The 19,341-nt window shown below is 22.4% G+C and overlaps 5 protein-coding genes across 5 annotated transcripts; 4 read left to right on the top strand and 1 right to left on the bottom strand. All coding sequences in view use genetic code 6, as the record gives it.

Moving 5' to 3' along the window:
- Nucleotides 1-438: 438 nt before the first annotated feature.
- Nucleotides 439-1,866, top strand: TTHERM_00237480 (7 transmembrane receptor secretin family protein; the record flags this gene model as incomplete). The annotated part of the gene is made up of 1 exon (XM_001024778.2): nt 439-1,866. One exon carries the CDS (start codon nt 439-441, stop codon nt 1,864-1,866), a length of 1,428 nt encoding a protein of 475 aa, XP_001024778.2.
- Nucleotides 1,867-2,914: 1,048 nt separating this feature from the next.
- On the top strand, nt 2,915-5,444 carry TTHERM_00237470 (hypothetical protein; the record flags this gene model as incomplete). Its single annotated transcript, XM_001024777.4, has 2 exons — nt 2,915-3,373; nt 3,432-5,444. Exons 1-2 carry the CDS (start codon nt 3,032-3,034, stop codon nt 5,442-5,444), a joined length of 2,355 nt encoding a protein of 784 aa, XP_001024777.3. The 5' UTR covers nt 2,915-3,031.
- Nucleotides 5,445-6,229: 785 nt separating this feature from the next.
- Nucleotides 6,230-9,296, bottom strand: TTHERM_00237460 (hypothetical protein; the record flags this gene model as incomplete). The annotated part of the gene is made up of 3 exons (XM_001024776.3): nt 6,230-7,241; nt 7,520-8,567; nt 8,627-9,296. The coding sequence occupies 3 exons, from the start codon at nt 9,294-9,296 to the stop codon at nt 6,230-6,232; spliced, it is 2,730 nt and encodes a 909-aa protein (XP_001024776.2).
- Nucleotides 9,297-10,941: 1,645 nt separating this feature from the next.
- Nucleotides 10,942-11,361, top strand: TTHERM_00237459 (hypothetical protein; the record flags this gene model as incomplete). The annotated part of the gene is made up of 1 exon (XM_001470976.1): nt 10,942-11,361. One exon carries the CDS (start codon nt 10,942-10,944, stop codon nt 11,359-11,361), a length of 420 nt encoding a protein of 139 aa, XP_001471026.1.
- Nucleotides 11,362-14,831: 3,470 nt separating this feature from the next.
- TTHERM_00237430 (rab-GTPase-TBC domain protein) lies at nt 14,832-18,425 on the top strand (the record flags this gene model as incomplete). Its single annotated transcript, XM_001024773.3, has 3 exons — nt 14,832-14,925; nt 15,047-15,638; nt 16,598-18,425. 3 exons carry the CDS (start codon nt 14,832-14,834, stop codon nt 18,423-18,425), a joined length of 2,514 nt encoding a protein of 837 aa, XP_001024773.2.
- Between the last annotated feature and the right edge of the window lie 916 nt (nt 18,426-19,341).

The following is a 19,341-nucleotide window of genomic DNA, read 5'->3' as shown; positions in this document are numbered from 1 at the left end:
GAGCATAGAAAGATATTTAAAACAAATACATTAATTAATAAATAGATATATTAATTAATATTTAGAGTGTGGTTGGGAATAAAAACATAAAACAAATTTGTAGAGAAATTAGTAATTTAAGAGGCTTAATAATTTTACAAGCAAGTAAGCTAATTGAAGCAAATATTTTCCCTTGTATTTATTTTATAAAGGAACAGCTAAGCGGTAACAAAATAAGCGCTTTAGTTTATAGACAATAAATTAATCAATCATTGTTGGACACTAATTCACATATTCTACTTTCATTGAGCATTAAGAATATTTAGTTTTAGATTAGTCATGAGTTTGTATCTAATTAATATATTTGGAATGATTTCTTGCTCAATATCTATTATTGGCGGGACCATCATAATATTTTGCTATTACAGACTTCCAGAATTGAAGACTTTTGGTAATAAAATGATTATGTATGTAGGGATGTCGAATACAATTTATTCTTTTTAGGCGTTTTTTGAGTTTATTTTAGATATAAATAACTCATATGAAAACGATAGTATGAATCCATTATGTATGATTTAAGCATTTATCTCTACTTACACTTCTGAGTGTATGCTAATATGGATAACTATCCTTTCTTTGACTATTCACGATACAGTAAAGAATAAAATTAAGAACATGGCAAAGAGAGAAAAAGTCTTTATATTTTTAGGGTTTGTAATACCTTTAGTTCTAAGTGTAATCCCTTTTATAACTGGGTCTTTTGGGAGGGCTAATGGTGTTTGCTGGATTACTGATAATTTAGGAAGAGTAGCTGAGCTGCTATAAGTGTGGGGTTTATTTTACTTTCCTTTATGGGTATGTATTTTCTTAAATTTTATTCTCATTTTAAGAACTATGAAAATGCTAAAAGATCTTGATATTGCAAACACAGAAACTTACTTTGTTATTAGAAGGTTTTTGTATTACCCCTGTCTTTGGATAATTTGTTGGTTTGCTGGCACTATAAATAGGACAATCATAACTTTTGGTGGAGAAGGAAATACATTTCTAACAGATATTTCCTTAGTTTTGACTTGCTCTCAAGGATTTTTCACTATGATCATTTTTTTAAGTGACAAAAGAATTCTTGATGCCATAAAAAATAGAGTATCGCTTTCAAAAACTTAAATTTATTAAGAGCAGCAAAGTGGGGAGTGCTGTGATGAGAGTAAAGATGAATTATCTTAAATGCAATCTAAACTACTTGATGTAGACGATCAAGACGATTATTTTAGCTACTATAGCTCAGACACCAACCAGAATGTGTAAAACAAAAAAATTAATGATACTTCCAGTAATATTTCAAGTCAAAATCAAATTGGTAGTGAAACTGACTCACCTAAAAACTCTAAGCATGAAAAATCTAACTAAATGAATTCTACTTCGAATTCAATATCTAATAAGAAAGGTGAAGAGGATTAAGAAAGACAAGCTCATCATACCTAGAAAAAAAATTAGCATTAAAATTAAAATTAACTGTAGCAATAACATCATCATAATCATAACCATCATTAAAATCAAATTAAAAGCTAAAATAACAAACCTCATAGAACTTAAAGTAGACCAAATTCTTCGAACCATCCAAATCATAGCATTTAGAAGAAAAAGGCAAATATTAAGCGTACTTAGAAATAATAATTCGAAACCTCTGGCTAATGGAATCGTATGGAAAAAATAGAAGAAGATAGTGATGAGGAATTGTTTGATAAAGAAATTCAATAGATGAATATCAAAAATTCAGAACAGCTCTTCTTAAGTAAGCGTGATGCCAAATTATTATATAAATAAAGAAAGATTTCAAATGTAAATAATATATCAGAAAATATTTCTAAAAGAAGTTAAATATGAAAAAGAAAGAGTGAAAAAATAACAATATTGTTCTCCTCTATCATCTAAGTAAAGTTCATAAAATAATAACAACAATAATAACAAAACACCTCATTTTTAATTTAAATTATTCAAAATATCTTCTTCTATTTTCATTGTTTATCTTGAAATTTAAAAAAATATATTTTTTTTATAAGAGTCTCTCTCACTAGTAAATAAAAAGTGCTTGTGTCTGTCTGTAAAAAAATCAATAGTTATTTCAACTTAATAAATATCTTAAAAATTTTTGGTGAATTTTAATCAAAAAAGTTTTAAAAAGAGTAAATAGAATTAATTCAGAATTGTGTAAATAAAATTAGAAAATTTAGTAGAGTAATAAGAATTTTCAAATGATTATCTAATTCTTTTGAAATTTTAACAAATTAAGAAATAAACAATAAATCTTATGAAAAAAACTGATTGATTGCTTGACTAATTAATATATTTAATAAATTGTATTAATGTATTTGTATGAAAAATAAATTTAAAAATATCAAATTTATTTATTTTTTCTTGCTTCCTTCCATTCAACTTTTGAAATTTAATTTAAAAATGAATTTCGTTAATTTTTTAGAAAATATAAAAAATATTTTAAATTTTATAATTGAAGTACTTTAATTTATTTTCTTAGTAATTTTAGATGAATATTGAAATACTTAGACAAGTACAATAGTGTTTTTTAATTAAAACATTTTTCATATTAGGAATACGTTTGATTTTGTGCTAGGATATATTTTTGATAAATTAAAATTTTTATCAAAAAGGTTAATTGGATTAACTAACATTTTTTTTAATTATAAATATAACTAACTTACAAAAAAAAAAAAATACAAGCTTTGTCTCTCTTATATAATTTTCAAAATATACCGTATAAATCAAAGATACTTTTAAATTAATTACTCTTTGATTTTTAGAATTTGGATACCAGAAGATACCTTGATTTAATTAAAAAGGAAAAATAATTAAAAATTGAAAAATAGTGATCAAAAATATCTGTTTAAAAAAAACTTGATAAAACAAGATTTAATTAAAAGTAATATTAAAAAAAATAATAAATTAAGAATCAAATCAATTAAAAAACAAATAACAAAAGACTCACTCTCTTGTTCTCAAAAAAAACCTAAAGAATTAAAGTTGTTTGTTTCAAATGTCATAATCTGTGAACAAGTTGTCTTCAATTAAATAAAAAGTAGCTAATAGCGCAGAGCTTAAAAAAGATGGGTAACATGTTTAAAAACTACCTTTTATTTCTAGTTAATTAAGAAACTCCTTGTTTGCTAACTACAATAATCTTTTTAGGGACAATGTCATTTTAAGGTGTTAAGGAATGAATCCTACAATGTTTTTAAACTAAAGTTAACTTGACAGCTTTTATTTTCCTTATAACTCTTTAGCGGATGAACTTTCTTACAATTTTATAGTTTTTCCTTGCAATTTTCTTCCTTATAAGCAACAATTTGTCAACAAAACAAACAAAAACAATTTTAAAGTAAATTTAATTTCTACTAAATAAGTTATTTTAAAAAATATTTTTACTAATTAAATAGGCACTTAATAGCCCACCTATAAGTAAATTTATAGATCAGAATGAGAAAAATAAAGCATCAAATAATGAAGAAATCAGATTTAACAGTATAAATAAAGGCTCATCTTTAAATTAATTTCAGAATCTAGAGAATATTAAAAGAGATTAAATTATTTTGAATTAGCAAAATTAAGTTTGCTAAAACAAAAATATTAAATAAAAACTGCAAAATAAATAAAAAAAGACCTAAAAAAAATTAAAAAAAGAAAATGAAGATGATGAAGATGAAGAAACTGTAAGTGATTTTGAAGAGGAGTAAGTAATAAAACGTTTTAAAAGAAAAGAAAATTCAAGTGTAACCTAAAATGAAAATCTTTAGGATTCAACTTCTTCTTTAAGGAATACAACATAGAGTAATATAATTACTCGTCAAAAGAGTCAATTAATTTAGTCAAATACTGAAAATAATTAAATTAGTAATAAAATAGATAATCAAAAATAGAAAATCTAATAAGTAGATGAAGCTTCACCTGAAGGATCTACAATTTTATAACAAAAATAAATTAAAAAAAACAAAAATGAATTTTAAGATCTGTAACAAAAAAATTTAATAAAAATAAATTAGCAGTTAAATTAAGATTTAAATGGCGATTAATTGATTCCTAAAATAGAAAAATTAAGTATTAATACTAATTCATTTTAGCAATAATAACAACTTAATTATGAAAAATAATTGCCTTCATAGAGCTCTTCAAATCTAGTTAAAGTTTAATTTTAAAAGAAAGAATTTGCTAATCAAGCAAAGAATGCTGGTGAATTATTCTAAAATAATTATTTAATTAGGAACAATATTTAAGAATTTAGTCAAAATAGTTTTGGAAATTAAGAATAGTTTGGTCAAAAAAGCTTTGAGGGTTAACATTAATATTATCAATAACCTACTCAAAACACTTTATAACTAAAATAATAAAATGTTATAAGCCAATACTAAACTAATAAATAAGACAAACACTAAAATTAATAATTTTAGTACAATTTATTTACTAAACCACAAAAAGATAATCAAATAAATTCGAATATTCAACAATAATTTACTGGAAAAAATAATTTAATAGAATCTAATTAGATAATTTTTTAAAACAAAAACACATATTAAAATGATTAATTATCCTTGAAGAGTTAAAATAATATTAATAGGGATATATTTACTAATAAAAGAGAAAATAACTGTAACCAAAACTCAATAAATATTTAATAAAATTTTGTAGATGAATCTAATCAATAAGGTCATTAAAACTAAAAAAGATAACCAAAAAGAAAATAAAGAAAAATGACTGAAAAGTTAGAAAATAAACAGAAATAAGCTAGTATTTAAAATAATTTTTAAGTCCTTTCAGATTAGACTAATATCGTAGAAACTTTTTAAAGCTCTAATTAACAGAGTTAATATTAATATCCTAGTACTCCCTTACCATAATTAACATCAGATATGAATTAAAGTAGTGATACTACCACTAATTACTAGCGTTTATGCTTTTCAGAAGATCTATCTTCTAATAAAACTAACTATAATTATTTTTAGACAAACTTTAATTAATAATCTTCCTATAGGGAAGAATAATTTATGAATATACAAGATTAATATCAATTTAATAATGAATAATAATAATAATAATAATAATAGTAATAATAATTATAGTAACAATAATAATAGTAATAATACTATTAAAATTAAATGCTTTTACAAAATAACAATACCTAAATAGGATATTCTTATTAAAATTATGACTTAAACTATGAGACTTGGCCTTTTTATTTGCAAGAACAAGATAGAAATAAATATAATTACTCACAATCTCACATAAAAACATTATTTGCATAAAATGATGAAACTTAATTTGATAATAATACAGCTTTTAATAATGAGCATATGAATACCAATCAGTAGTATAATATAGTCCCAACTATTGAAGAAAATGATGATGAAAAAATATTTGCTATTATTGGAGAAATCAAAGACAATTAAGAATATTGATTGAGTGATTTTATATTTTATTTTTTTAATTAAAAAAATAAAAATGTTTATAGTAAAGTAATTTTTATTTTTATAAATTAACTCTTATATATTTATTATCATTTTTCTTTAAATTTTTTTTTAATGTAAAAATTATAAGTAAAAATAATCTTTATCTACTACTTTCAAACAGACAAAAATTTATGAAAAGATATTTAATGAAAATCATTAGCTAATTACCATAAATAAAATTATTAAATCTTTTAAAAACAAACACAATTTATGACTTAAAACTATGAAACGAACGAGTAAAAAAAACCTTTAAATTTATTTTTATGAATTAGATAATCAAGAAAATAAATGGTATGCTTTTTTATTCATAAAAATTATCTTTACTCAATAAATAATTTTCAAATTGATAAAAAAAGAATTATTTTTACAAATTTCAATTTAAAACTTGAAAAGAAATTATTTATTTTTACATTTTTAATAACCAAAAATAAAAAAAAGAAATGTATTCACTATCTCAAATCAGCTAGTTGTTAGTTAGTTAGTTATTTTTAAAACAAATAAATAGATTTATTAATATAATTTTCATTAAATTGTATAGATATAAACAATATATTTTATATAGAATAAATTTATTAATTTCATAATTCTCAAAAATTTTCAATTTAATTGACATTTGTTTATTCATATTTTTTTATCTTAGTATTTGTATTTAATTAAATGGATTGTTGATTGATTGATTGATTTATTTTATTTAGTTATCAGTAAATTTTATTAATTTAATTAATTGATTATTTTCATTCTATTTTTTCTTATTTGACAATAAATTGATGTTCTATTTTTGGTACCTAGCTTAAATTAAGAATTAATTAATTTTGCTTAATTTATTCGTCTTAAAGGTGTAAATAAGGGTCTGCATCTTCTGAATCATTTTAACTATTTGGATGATGGTTTTCATCTTTTTCTTCTTAAATATCTGGATCAAATAGCTAATCTGGTAGTCTTAGTAGCACTTTATCCATAACTTCATTTAGGTAAATTTAATTGTTTTAATTGTTCATTTTATACTCATATTTTTTTCTGTATTTTTTACTTTTTAAATCATTTTATGGCTTATTAATGCTATCAATAGCAATTATTCTATCATGCTTAACTTTACTTACTACTTCTTCTAATATTTTTTCAGTTTAATCAAGCTACTCAAGAGTTTTACCTACTCCTACTTGATCAATTTTATTTAGCATGTTTTCTGTGTTTGAATATTTCTTTTTTTTAGATCTTCCCACAACATATTTAGTCGGATTTTTGTGGAACTCTTCATCACATTTATCAACACAAACAGAAATAGTTCTCTTATAATAACAAGAGCAAATCATACATTCATATTTTGTTTTCTTTGTCTTTGAATTTTATTCTTACTCGTTAAGCATTATATTATCTTCGTTTTTAAACTCTTCATTTGTTTTCATCTCGTCTTTATTTTCATTATTATATTTGCAAACTAAGCAAAAGTTACAATGTTTTTTCTTTTACAGTGAGTGTCTTTAGACAATTATTTCAGTTTGAATTTATAACTTCTTTATTACCACAATACTTTAAGTAAGTAAATTTAATACATCTTTGAAAAGCTATTCTAATATACTATAATTATTCTTCAGACGAGTGATGTCTGTTTTGAATTCTTCTAAAAGAGCCTTTTAGAAAGTTGATATGCACATTGAATATACTATTTCTGAGTATGCTCTTAACTAAAATGATTCCATCTCATCTAACTTAATATTTGTTAATGGCCTGTATTTGTTGTAAATTCTATTTTTTAAAATACAATAAATAAATTAATTGAAAAAAAGCAATTCTAAATATGTAAATTAGTACAAAATTATTCATTTATTTACTGAACTATTTTAATAAAAATGAAATAAATAATAAGTAAGAAAAATAATGGATTGTTCAATTTTACAAATTTAATTAATAATTAAGAAGATTTGTTTTTATTCTAGCAACAGGATTAATTGGGGGAAAAAAAATGATAAATTAAAAAAAAATCCAAAGACAAATTTGTTAATTAATTAAAGAATGAAATTTACTTGAGTAGTACAGTATATATTGTATCATTAGTATCTTAGAAGATTATTTATTATATGTTATTTGGATTCGGGTTAGATATGTCAATTTAAAAAACCTCTTAAGTGGAAATTTTTTTATTCTATTTAGATTTCGAGTGGACTTTACCATTATATATATTTTCAGAATTTAATTCTACTTATTGAATGGATACGAGCTAAAGAGTTTTTGGGTTATAGTTGAAGCTATATTATTTTGTATCTTCTATGGTACCATTTTTATCATTTTCTTCAGCTTCCTCTTCTTATTCAATTTTTAGATTATTAATTTATTTATCATAGAGTAAATCGGGAATAGAAGTTGGAGAGGATTTTAATTGAGTTCCTGAGCAACTGAATACTGGTTTTTTGAGAAGGATTTAATCTCTTAAAAGCTTAAAAGAAACCTTATCTACCTTTTTTTCATGTATCTGTATACTACTAAAACTTTAGTTAGTCAAGAAATAAGGTAATTACTCTTTTTGTGAAAAACATGGCTGACTTCTTTCAAGATAGGATGGATTAATTAATATTGTTTTGTTATAAAAATCAAAGATGTAGTCACTAAAAAAGTCCAAATAATTAGACTTAATTAATTCAGGATTCTATATTAGCTATTAGGATTAGGATGAAATCTCAGAAAAAGAGGAATACTCAATTTAATCTGAGTTTATTTTTTTTGTGAGTAAATTAGAAAGCTCATGGAGATTTTAGATTTTAGATGCAAGACAAGAAGAGATAAAAAAAAATAATTCTATTGAAATAATATTTGAAAATTGTAAAAAGGGGTTATTGAAGTAGTTGCTGATGCGATCTACCTTAAGGTTAGAAGTCTAAAGTAGAAATGCAGTAAACTGCTTTATATCTTCAATGAAAATTGTATATTTTTTTTCAAAAATAGAGCGGTTCACAATTTCGGCAACTTCTTCAAAGAATTCAGAATCGAACATTTCATTTAAATACTATTTAACCTTATCAATCACATTTTGCATGTTTTTTTGTGTAATCTACAAGTTGTCTTCAGTTAGCCTCTCTTTTTTAAAAAAATATTTTGTCATAATCTTGAAAAAGATTCTAATTTAGATTATTTACCATCATCATCATGATGATCATCTTTTTTTACAAAAAAGCATTGATCCCCCCTCTATTATTTTGATTTTTTTAATTATTTTTGATTATTTTTTTTGCTAATTGTCTTTGACACTTGAGCATTACTGCTGTTTTTGCTGTTTTTTTTGCGTTATTTTGTAATTGGCTGTTCTAATCGAGGATTTTACTCATCGAGCTCGCTTTATGAGCTTGCTTTTTGCTTAGTCGATTTAGGGCTATCTTGGTAGATTTAATTATTTGATTAATTATCGCACGATGCTGGTTATTAATCAGAATTAATTTATTGATTAGTATTGGATTGGTTGTTTTCCATATTAGATTCGGAGTCGGAGTTGTAGTAGACTTCCTCTTTTTCATTTATTTCTTCTTGACCAAATTTAGTTTTTTTCATTACTTTATTGATATTTACCTTTTCTAATGAAAATAATGATATTATTATAAAGGAGTGTTTAGTTGATACAGATAAAATTTATCTAGTAAAAAAAATTCTTATCTAGTTTTATGAGCCAAGCAAAAGCATTTGCCAACTGAAAAGTCCACTTACTCTAGTCAAAAATAGCTTAAAATGTTGGTCAGAGTGACTTTAAGGGGTTTAAATTGCTGAATATTGAATAAATTTGTTACTTTTTTTGCTTTCTAAGACCTTGGCCATATTTCTAAAATGACTTTATCAATTTAAGTACTGTTTTTAGTTAGCTTGCTTTAATTATAAAAGTTATTAAACAAGTAAACGATTAATTTATTAAATTATTATTCTTTTTCTAAAATAGCTAAAAGATTTTCACTAACATTTTAATAAGTAACTATATTTTAGAAATATAATCAATTTTTAAGCCAATTTAAGTTTGCTAAGTATAATTTATTATACATTCATTCATTCATTAATTCATAATCTCAATTAAAAAAAGCAAAAAACTAAATTTTAAAAAACTCATAAACAGCTAGCTAGAACAAAGAATATGGTAATAAGTATTTATCACAAAAGCAGAAAATTAGCAATTATTTTACTTACTTTAAGCAAATAAACACTGAAATTGTTTTATTTGTACAAAAGCTTTTAAAGGATAATTAATCCCTAAAATACTTTTATTCTAAAGATAATACAAAGCTAATAATCTAAAAAAGATTTATTTATTTATTTAATTAATTAAGTCAAAAAATAAGATCAAGTTTTTTTTTTTAGTAACTCATTTTTTATTTTCTAAGCTACTTAAGGAAGAACCAATTTCTAATAAATATTTTTTAATTAATTAAAAACTCTAAACAGCAAATCAAGCCACACATTTCAAAAGTGAGAGATAATTTTAATTTTTCTTTTCCCTAATAGAAGAACTTATTTAACAACATCAAATAATATTCACAAGTAAATTATCAATTATATAAGCATCCCTATCAATATTTAATTTTACTTTTTATTTTATTTTGGAGAATTGATTATGTTTTTTTTTTTTTTTACTGAGAAGCAAATCTCATGGCGATTAATAATACTTAAAGAAGATTGATATTTCTCTAAATGATAATACATTTCTATTGTAAAAATCAATAAAAAGCAAGTTTTTTTATGAGCAAGCTAGGGAGGGGAACTACTTCTCTGAGCAAAAATAATTTAATTTCTTTAATACTCCTTTTTATCAAAATATAAACAAATTGAATAAGAACTTTTAATACTTATATCCTACTAAGTTGGTTGATTTTGTTTGCTTTATTAACCTTTTCCACTATAGAGGATATTTTAGATAGCTTGAATAAAAAATTTATTACCTGCCACAAACAAGCAATCAAAAAGAAAGGTTGACTTTGAATAAATAAAATATCTTGAAAAGAGATATTAATATATTCCAATTTAAGAAATTCAAACTTTTGTTCAGCTTTTTTTTTTCATTAATTTTAGAATTTAATTATTGTTAAAAAAAATGGTGCTAGTAAAATTAAAATTGTTTTTAAACAAAATTGAATTAGAGAAAATAGATCCGATTAGTAAATTATGATTAACTCAAAGGGACTTAGAAAAATTTTAGAATAATTGTTTTTATAAATTAAAAATTCAAATTTTTGGCTATAAAACTTTAGAAAAATCTGATGAAATTGTCATTAAAGTGGTGATTTTTTGGAATAGCTAATATAAAATGAATAAATAAAAGGTTTTTGTTATTGTTTTTGCATTAAGAGGTAGATATTTCCTTCAAACAGAAATGATAAATAGCGAAAGATGAAAGAAGGAATCAAAAGCATAATATCTAAAAATATAGATTGAAATCGATAATCAGAACAAACATTAGGTTTTCTAGGATGAATAAATGAGCAGATTAGATGATCAACAGCTATATTGGATTATGTTGCATTACTGTATTAGATTCATCAAATATAATTGGATCACTCAAAATCTAGCCACTAAAGAGTATAAGATAGATAAGAATAGTTATGAAGATATAATCATTCATTAAATATAATTCTAATCAATGATGACATTAATCGATTTAATTAAATCATTCTATTAGCATTTATAATATCTAACATATCTATCTCTGAGAGAGAATCCTATATGCCAATTCAGCTTGCAAAAATTCCATGGTCAATTCTTAATCGAGGTTGCATCCTTAATGATCTTGCTCAAACGAGCTACGCAAACCAACTGCGATTTCTAAAATAACTCTTCTTCCTCTCTTTTATTAATTTTGCAAATTCTAACTTAAATTCTTTACAGACTTTGTGCTTGATTAAATTATTTATCTCTATCCTGTATGTTATCAAAATTTTTTTTCATCTCAATTATTCTTTGATAGCTTCTTATCAAAATCAATCAAAATTTAAGAAAATTTGATAAGACAAAATTTAAATATGTTTGTGCTCTTCATTTAATTTATTATGAAAATGCGCTAATTAAATTAATTTTTTCTGCCAAATGCTAGATGTTCCTTCTGAGGATATCTCAAAAAAAATATTCGCTCCCACCCTTCCGATAAAAAATGATGCAAACTTATTTCAAAATGGAAAATAAAATAATAGAAAATTATATATTTTATTTTTACTTTTCTTTTAACTTAAATGTGATACTTAAATAATCATTAGAAATACAAACAAATATTATCAAATGCATAAAAGCATGTATTCGTTTATCTTGTTTGTTAATTTCAAGTTTTAATTAATCTTAACGATATAAAAGTTAATCAAAAAAAAGAAGAAATAAATAAATATCTTTAATAGATTTAATAATTTGTAGTCATTAATTCAAAATAAAAATAAGTAAAACAAAATTACATAATTAATGCAAATTTCTTTTAAAAATTAGACTCTGTCTAACACAAACTTGCTGCTTCATTTATGCTCAACTTTGAGTAAGCTATAAAATCATTTTTTATTATGTAAAATTCAGATAAGCAAACACAAATATTTGATGTAAGAATTTAATTAGTAGATATTTCTTAGTATTTTCATATAATCATCAATTTAGAGATAGCTGATTTGTTCATCAAACATATAATTTAACATAAAAATAATATAAGCTCCTCAAAATGGTAGCATAAAACATGCAAACATTTATATTTTTTAATATAGTTTAAAGGTCAAAATATGAAAGTTTAAAGCTAAATATTCTTTAAAATCCATTTTTTTGAGAAAAAAATATTTAAATAAATGTTTAATTTCAATAAAAGATTACTAAAATACAATAAATTATCATAATCTTGGTAACATTAAGTTTAGGTATCTGGAGCAAAAAATAAAAATTGTTACAATAAATTAAGATTTTTAATTATAGTTATAATTTAACTATTAAACTAGTATTTGGTCTAATTTTTAGGTATTTCAAAATATTAAATGTAATTTAATTACATTTATTATTACTAATAAAAATAAAGCATAGCAATTTATTTATTACAATAAATATTAAAAATTACTATTTTATTTTTTTTATTTTTCTTTTATTAAATAGAAGAGAATAATTTAATTTAAACACTATTTTTTAATTTCTAAAAATCAATATTAAAAATTAACAAAATCAAGCACTAATAAATAAATTAACTAAATATATAAATAAATTAATTCTTAACTTGTGTCTTTACAAACCAAATACAGATGAGTTCTTTTTAAAATTTAAAGTTACTTGTCTTAAAAATAGCAAGTAAATTACCTTTACTTGACAAATTTGGTTTTATTAGACTATCTTGATATAAGCATATTTGTATCAATCTCAATTATACATGGTTATTATTTGATTTATAAAAGGATACAAAATTTTAAATATTTTAAAAATGCAAAATATATTAGATAATAAATCTAATAAATAATCAATATTTTTAATAGCTAGAATAATTTATACTCTCAATATAGGCTTATTATTATTGATTAAAGGAGGTACTAAAATTTCGTTAAATTAAAAATATTTAACATTAAATTTTTCAGTATTTATTGATTTTGATGATAGAATTAAATTACATAGTTAATTTCCAAAATGAAATTTTAATCCCTACTTCTTATCCATCTGTTATTCACATATTATTATGAAATTACAAAGTTCTTTGATTGAGTTTAATAATGGGCTGTAGGATTCTAAGGTGATATCGCCATAAATTTTCATTATTTATAATTACTGGAATTACATAAAAAATAATTAAAAATAATTTTTTAATTTAAAATTTTGAAATAAGGTATCAATCTTAAATGAATTTATATAAATTTAAATACCCAAACTATGAAGTTGGTCTAATACTTGATTAAAGCTAATAATAAAATAATTCAGAATTAGTAAAAATATTATAAATTAAAATTGAAGACGAAGTAAAAATAAATAATCCAGATCCATGATCATATTAAATTAGTGATGAAAATCATTAACCTAGAATAACACAAATATGCCTATAATAAAAATTAAAAATTTATAATATCATTCATAAATAATTAAATAAATACAATTTAGAACTTTGATAGTATTTTTAAGCGTGTATGTTATCTGGTAAAGCTTTATACAAAAAAAAAATTATTATTTATTTTTTAAAATTTAAAATTAGCAAAATATTTTATCAAATTAATTTTAAATATTAATTATTAAAAATTTTAAAAATCTATATGAACAATCATCATATAAATAAATAAATATCTGATTATTAAGGAAGTATCATATAAAATTAATAAAATTGAAGATGTTTTTTTGAAGTTTGTGTATTCGTAAACTATAATATCAATTATATTTCTTATCCTATTTAATCAAAGATATATATTTCAAATTAAAAAAAATACCACACATTAATTTAGAATCAATAAAGCGCTAAATTTTTATTAGTACATCAACAAATGATTAATTAAGCTTGTCTTTTGCCATTTGATGAATAATTGTAGATATTTGATTATTTTTAAAAAGGAGAGATATTATAAATAAATAGATATTAATTATTTTTTACAAACAGAATTAAAATTTATTAATAAATCTAGTAATTGCTTAGAAATTTCAACAAAAGTGCTAAAATTTATATATTGCTTAAACAATATGGGTTGAAATTACAATATTATAAAAAATTTTCTATTTCAAATAATTAAAAAACGAACTTTATCAAATATACTTTAGTTTGTTTAGAGAATATTTATTTGCTCAATAAAATAGTATAAAAATTAATTTTTGTTGATAATATTAATCTATTTAAGTGTATTGATATTTTAAAAATTTACAAAAGCAATACTGATAAATATTAAGTATTATTTACCTATATTTGTTGATATTATCAATAACTAACTAAATTTAACAAAAATTTGATTTATTTTAGCCAAAAAATATGAGCTTTTATTCAAAATAATAAAAAATTCTATTGAATTGATTTGATTACTAATATAGATTTAATTTTTTCTCCAACTCACTTTATATGTTATTCGCAAAAGGTATTAGTTTAATTTTCATACAATTCAAAAGAAATTAATTTGATTAATAAAAAAATACACGATTAAAAATCAGAGAAGAAACTAAGAAAAAAAAAATTAAATAAACAATTTTTATCATCATCCCACAGTAATATTCAGTTTTTGCTGGATAATACTTTTAATAAAGATATAAAAACAAAAAATTTTCAAAATACCAATAATTAGACAAATAAGCTATTTAACAAAAAACAAGCAATTTCATAATTGATTTTTTGCTTATAAAATTTATTCTTGCTCAAATCTAGATAAATAAGGTTCATATTACTATTGATACTGAACTATGGGCAGCATTTGCTTTAAAGAAATTGTCAATGAAAATTCTTAAAATCACAAGAAAAGGAGCTTAAGGAGTTCAATCAAAACAGAGGATCATTGTATGAAATTTCCATTTTTTTATTTTATCTATGATTTTGTTAAGCTTCTTTTTTAAACTACTTTAGTTATTGATATTTTTGATATTTGTCTTTACTTATTATTTTACTTTTAAACTTTTAGAACCAGGGGACTACAATAATAGTGATATTCAAGTAAGAGATGTGAGTTCTATGTCTAAAGTTAACATTGATAATTCCTTTAACAAGAATAATATGATAGGAGCTTACTTTTGTGGAGGATCTGCTCTCGAATAAAACGCTATAAGTTATCATTAAAGAATGCAAGATTTTTAGTAGATTATGAAAAAGGGATAAGAAAATATGATAAAGTAGCATAAGAAATCAAAAAGCAAGGGATTAAAATAAATAGACTAGGATGACTTAAGAAAAACTCTTATTTAAAAATTCCAAATTTAAATGTTTCAGAATGTCAAGCACGAAGATTTATAGAAATGTATTAAAAAAGGTCCACCAATAAAGTACAGATGGAATTCATGGAAAAGTCATCTAATGAGAATAAGCAATCCAAATATAGCATTCTCTGAAATGTGTAAACTATATTAGTAATATAATCAATAAGAATCGAAAGAAGAAGTACAAATAGAAAAGGATATCAATAGAACTTTCCCTTCACAGCCTTATTTTGCAACAAAAAGTTAACAGTAATATACAAGAGATAATGACACAATCATTGGATTTAAGCCTTTAAAAAGGTAATTTACATATATTTTCCTTAATGGAAACAACTACAATTTGCACATTTTAAGACAAATTATGAAGAATATATTTTTCTATATGAGATCAATATATATATCCATTAATTTTTTATGGGAGAAAATAAAATATCTTAGAAATCAAGCCAGTCAACAAATATATTTAATAATGGCAAGAGCTTAATCAATAATTCAATATACTTAGTATTCTTAAATCATAAGCAAATTAAATCTATTCGAAATTTTTTATTCAAGCTGAAAGAAAGAAATAATTGTTGCTTGAAATATTTACTTAAAATTAGCTTTGGGGAAATATTGATTGATTAATATGAATTGAATTAGTATAATAATGAAAAGACAAATAAATCAATAAAATTAATAGAAGTATTTTTTAGATGTATTTAGCTTAAATTGATTTAGGAATCGACAAAAAAAGAAGAAATAAAAAAATAGTTTTGTAAGTGGGTTATTATAACTAACTCTCTGCTTCACTAGAACCAAAATATTTAATATAAAAAAATATCATATTTAGTCTAGTGAGCTAAGTTACAGTAAATGTACTTATTACAAGTGAAAATATCAATCAATTACATGTATCATTAAAGTAATTCAAATCTCCAGATAAATTACTCTTCTCGTTCTTAAATTAACAACTGTTCATTGAAAATAGAAAAAAAGTTAAGCTCTTTTATTTTTATTTCTGCCTGAACCAATTTAGTATTAATCAATATTTAATTGAATAATAAATAAATTGATCTTTTTAAATTGATCTGGGAAAATATTTACTTTTTTTTATAGTACTCAAGATAGATAAATAATTTTTATATTACAATTTTAATTTACTACCAAAATAATTATTAATACTCAATTTAGAGTTATAGAGATCAGTGCTAATCAATTATCTGTTTTATATTTTTTGCTTCATGCTTTTTTCTAAATATAAATTTTATATAATATAGAGTTTTAGTTAGTATAAGTAACATGTATCCTCACTTGGGTTACTGCCAAGGTATGAACTTTATTTTGGGATTTATACTAATGATCAACGGGTCTAAAGAAGACGAAGCATTTTGGATGTTCAAGGTACTAGCTGAACACCCTGACTTTATGCTCATGGGTCTTTATGAAAATGAATTACCACTTTTGAAATTTTTAGAGTTTGTAGCAAAGTAAATTCTCAAGGAGTAATGTAGTGAATTATTGGATTTCTTTGAATAAAATGATATTCCTGATTCGTTTTGGTTAACTAAGTGGATCCTGACTCTTTTCCTTTACAACTTCCCAGTTAAAATTTGCTCGAGATTTTGGGATTATATCATCACAAATGATATATTTTCTATAATTAAACTTTTTATCCCTCTTCTAAATATATTTAAAAAGGAATTCATGTCTCATGAAGACCCTTGCTCTTTTATGGAATGTTTTACTTAGCTAACATAAGATGAAGAAAAACTAACCAATCCTCAATCAGAGTTCTATCTTAAGATTAATGACCTCGTTAAGAAAGCTGATTCATATAGAATAGAGAAAAAGACTATTGCCAAATATGCAATTAAATATCTAAATTGTTATGAAAGGAATAATGAATATGCCAAGCTCTATTCTTACTATGGGCACGAGGAAGATTTTTTGATTGAACACGAAAAACTCCTTTAGATAAAAATAAAGTAGCCACACGAATTGTCTTCTGTACCTGAAGAAAGAGATAACTGCGAATATAGTTCAATTACTAAGCATGAGAGCTAATTGAAGAAAGTGAATAATTCTGATAATTTGACCGAATAGATGGAATCAAAAAAGAGTATTAAGTACGATTAAGATTCTAGGTTAACTAACGCAAATCAGGATGAGATAAGTCACTGGCAAACAGCCGTTGATATGTAAATTAAATAACATCTGTAGACTTCTTAGTTGAAGAAGTTTAAAAGCAATTAAGATAATGTAATTACTTATTCTGACTAATAAGAAAAATAACAAAGTTTGTAACTTCTTTAAAGTTCTAAACAACCTTACACTTATTAAGAAGAAATTAGCTAATATGATACAAATGTAGATATGTAATAAAAAGGAATAAAAGATCTTCATGACTCTAAAAAAATAAACAACAATGATGAAAGTTAATATCATGAAAGAGTTTAAAGTTACCAAAGCGAAATGATTTTAAATCTTCCTTCAAACATTTAGCAACAAAAATCTATAAACCAATAAGAAAATCCTGAACGTAGCATTAATACTGATGTTACTAATTCTATTGCTTCTATTGAGAGCCAAGATTAAGAAGAATAAGATTCTGATGAAAGTAAAGATGATGTGCCTTCTTAAGATTTAAGAATGCAAAAGAATAGTTCTTCAAATTTAAGGAAAATCAGTAAAAAGGGTACTTTAATTCATGAGCATTAAGACACTCTAACTTTTGATCGTGAGTCATACAACATGTTCTAGAGTCTCATGAATAGGAGTATTGATAGCTCTCTCCAAAAGAAAGAGAGTCTTGGTTTTCATAGAAGCTTAGATGATTCAAGTGATAACTAATTTCATATTGAAGAGCAAGAGATAGGAAACGACTAAATAAACAGAGAAAAGCTTTTTCAATACAAATCACAACAAAATATAGTAAAATCAACTTTATCATCTCAATATGATTTGTCAAAGACAGATAAAATTGATCATTCACCATGCTTTAAAAAGAATACTCTTGAAATAATAAGAAAGGACTAAAATTTAAACAATTCAACTCTATCTGAATGCAACAATAAATCTGAAATTCAAACATATCAAATGCAGTGAAAATGCAAATTCATCATAATTTGGTCACTAATTAACACAAAAGCTAGCTCTAGCAACCAACCACAATGAATGTTTTCTTTTTTAAATTATTAAAAGATTAAACAATAATCTGATATATAAAAACTGTTACTAACACCATCATTTATCAAAAAAACAAAAATAATCACAAAATGCTTGAATAAAGATTCATTCTTTATGATTAAAACAAATAATTAAAAATTTTTGTATATAATTAACTCTTTTAACAAATTTATAATTTATATTGATTGATAAAATACGTATCTCAGTTAAGTTATTGCAAAATGTGTATTTGTAAAAAAATAAATTAATTAACAAATTCTGTATCACAATTAAACTCTTCTCCTCTTTTTTTATGAATATGTAAAATAATAATTTTATCTTTAAAAAAAATAAATATTACATAACAAAAATGTGTTTTATTTTATTCTAAAAATTCTTAAATAAAATAATTTGCCTCTTTATATAATGGAAAATGAAGAGCAAAATTACCTTCCAACATAAAAAAATAAAAAAAACACATAATAATATATTTTTGCTCTTAGACAAACAAAATTTAAAGAAACATCAAAAAAAAATTAAATAAAAATTAATTCGAAAAATAAAAAAGAATACTTTTAGAAGAATTGAATTGGCAAGTTTCTATTTATTTTGTTCTTTTTTAATTAAAATAAATTTTTCTAAGATTAATAATTGCTATCTTTTTTAATAATTTATACTATTTTCAAAAACACTTTTATTCATTTTGCATAACTCTTTAATTAATTATTATTTTAATATTTGATATTTATTTTAAATTTGTTTTATTTTAATCCAATAAATGTTCATGAAAAACTTACAAATAGTTCAATAAAATTAGGTAATTTATAATAGGTTAGAAGTAATGAGAGAGGACTAA

The sequence above is a fragment of the Tetrahymena thermophila genome (genome assembly GCF_000189635.1).
Source record: "Tetrahymena thermophila SB210 genomic scaffold scf_8254373, whole genome shotgun sequence".
Classification (NCBI taxonomy): domain Eukaryota; phylum Ciliophora; class Oligohymenophorea; order Hymenostomatida; family Tetrahymenidae; genus Tetrahymena; species Tetrahymena thermophila.
Note: the sequence above shows the minus strand (reverse complement) of the source record. Positions and strands in the feature narration are given on the sequence as shown.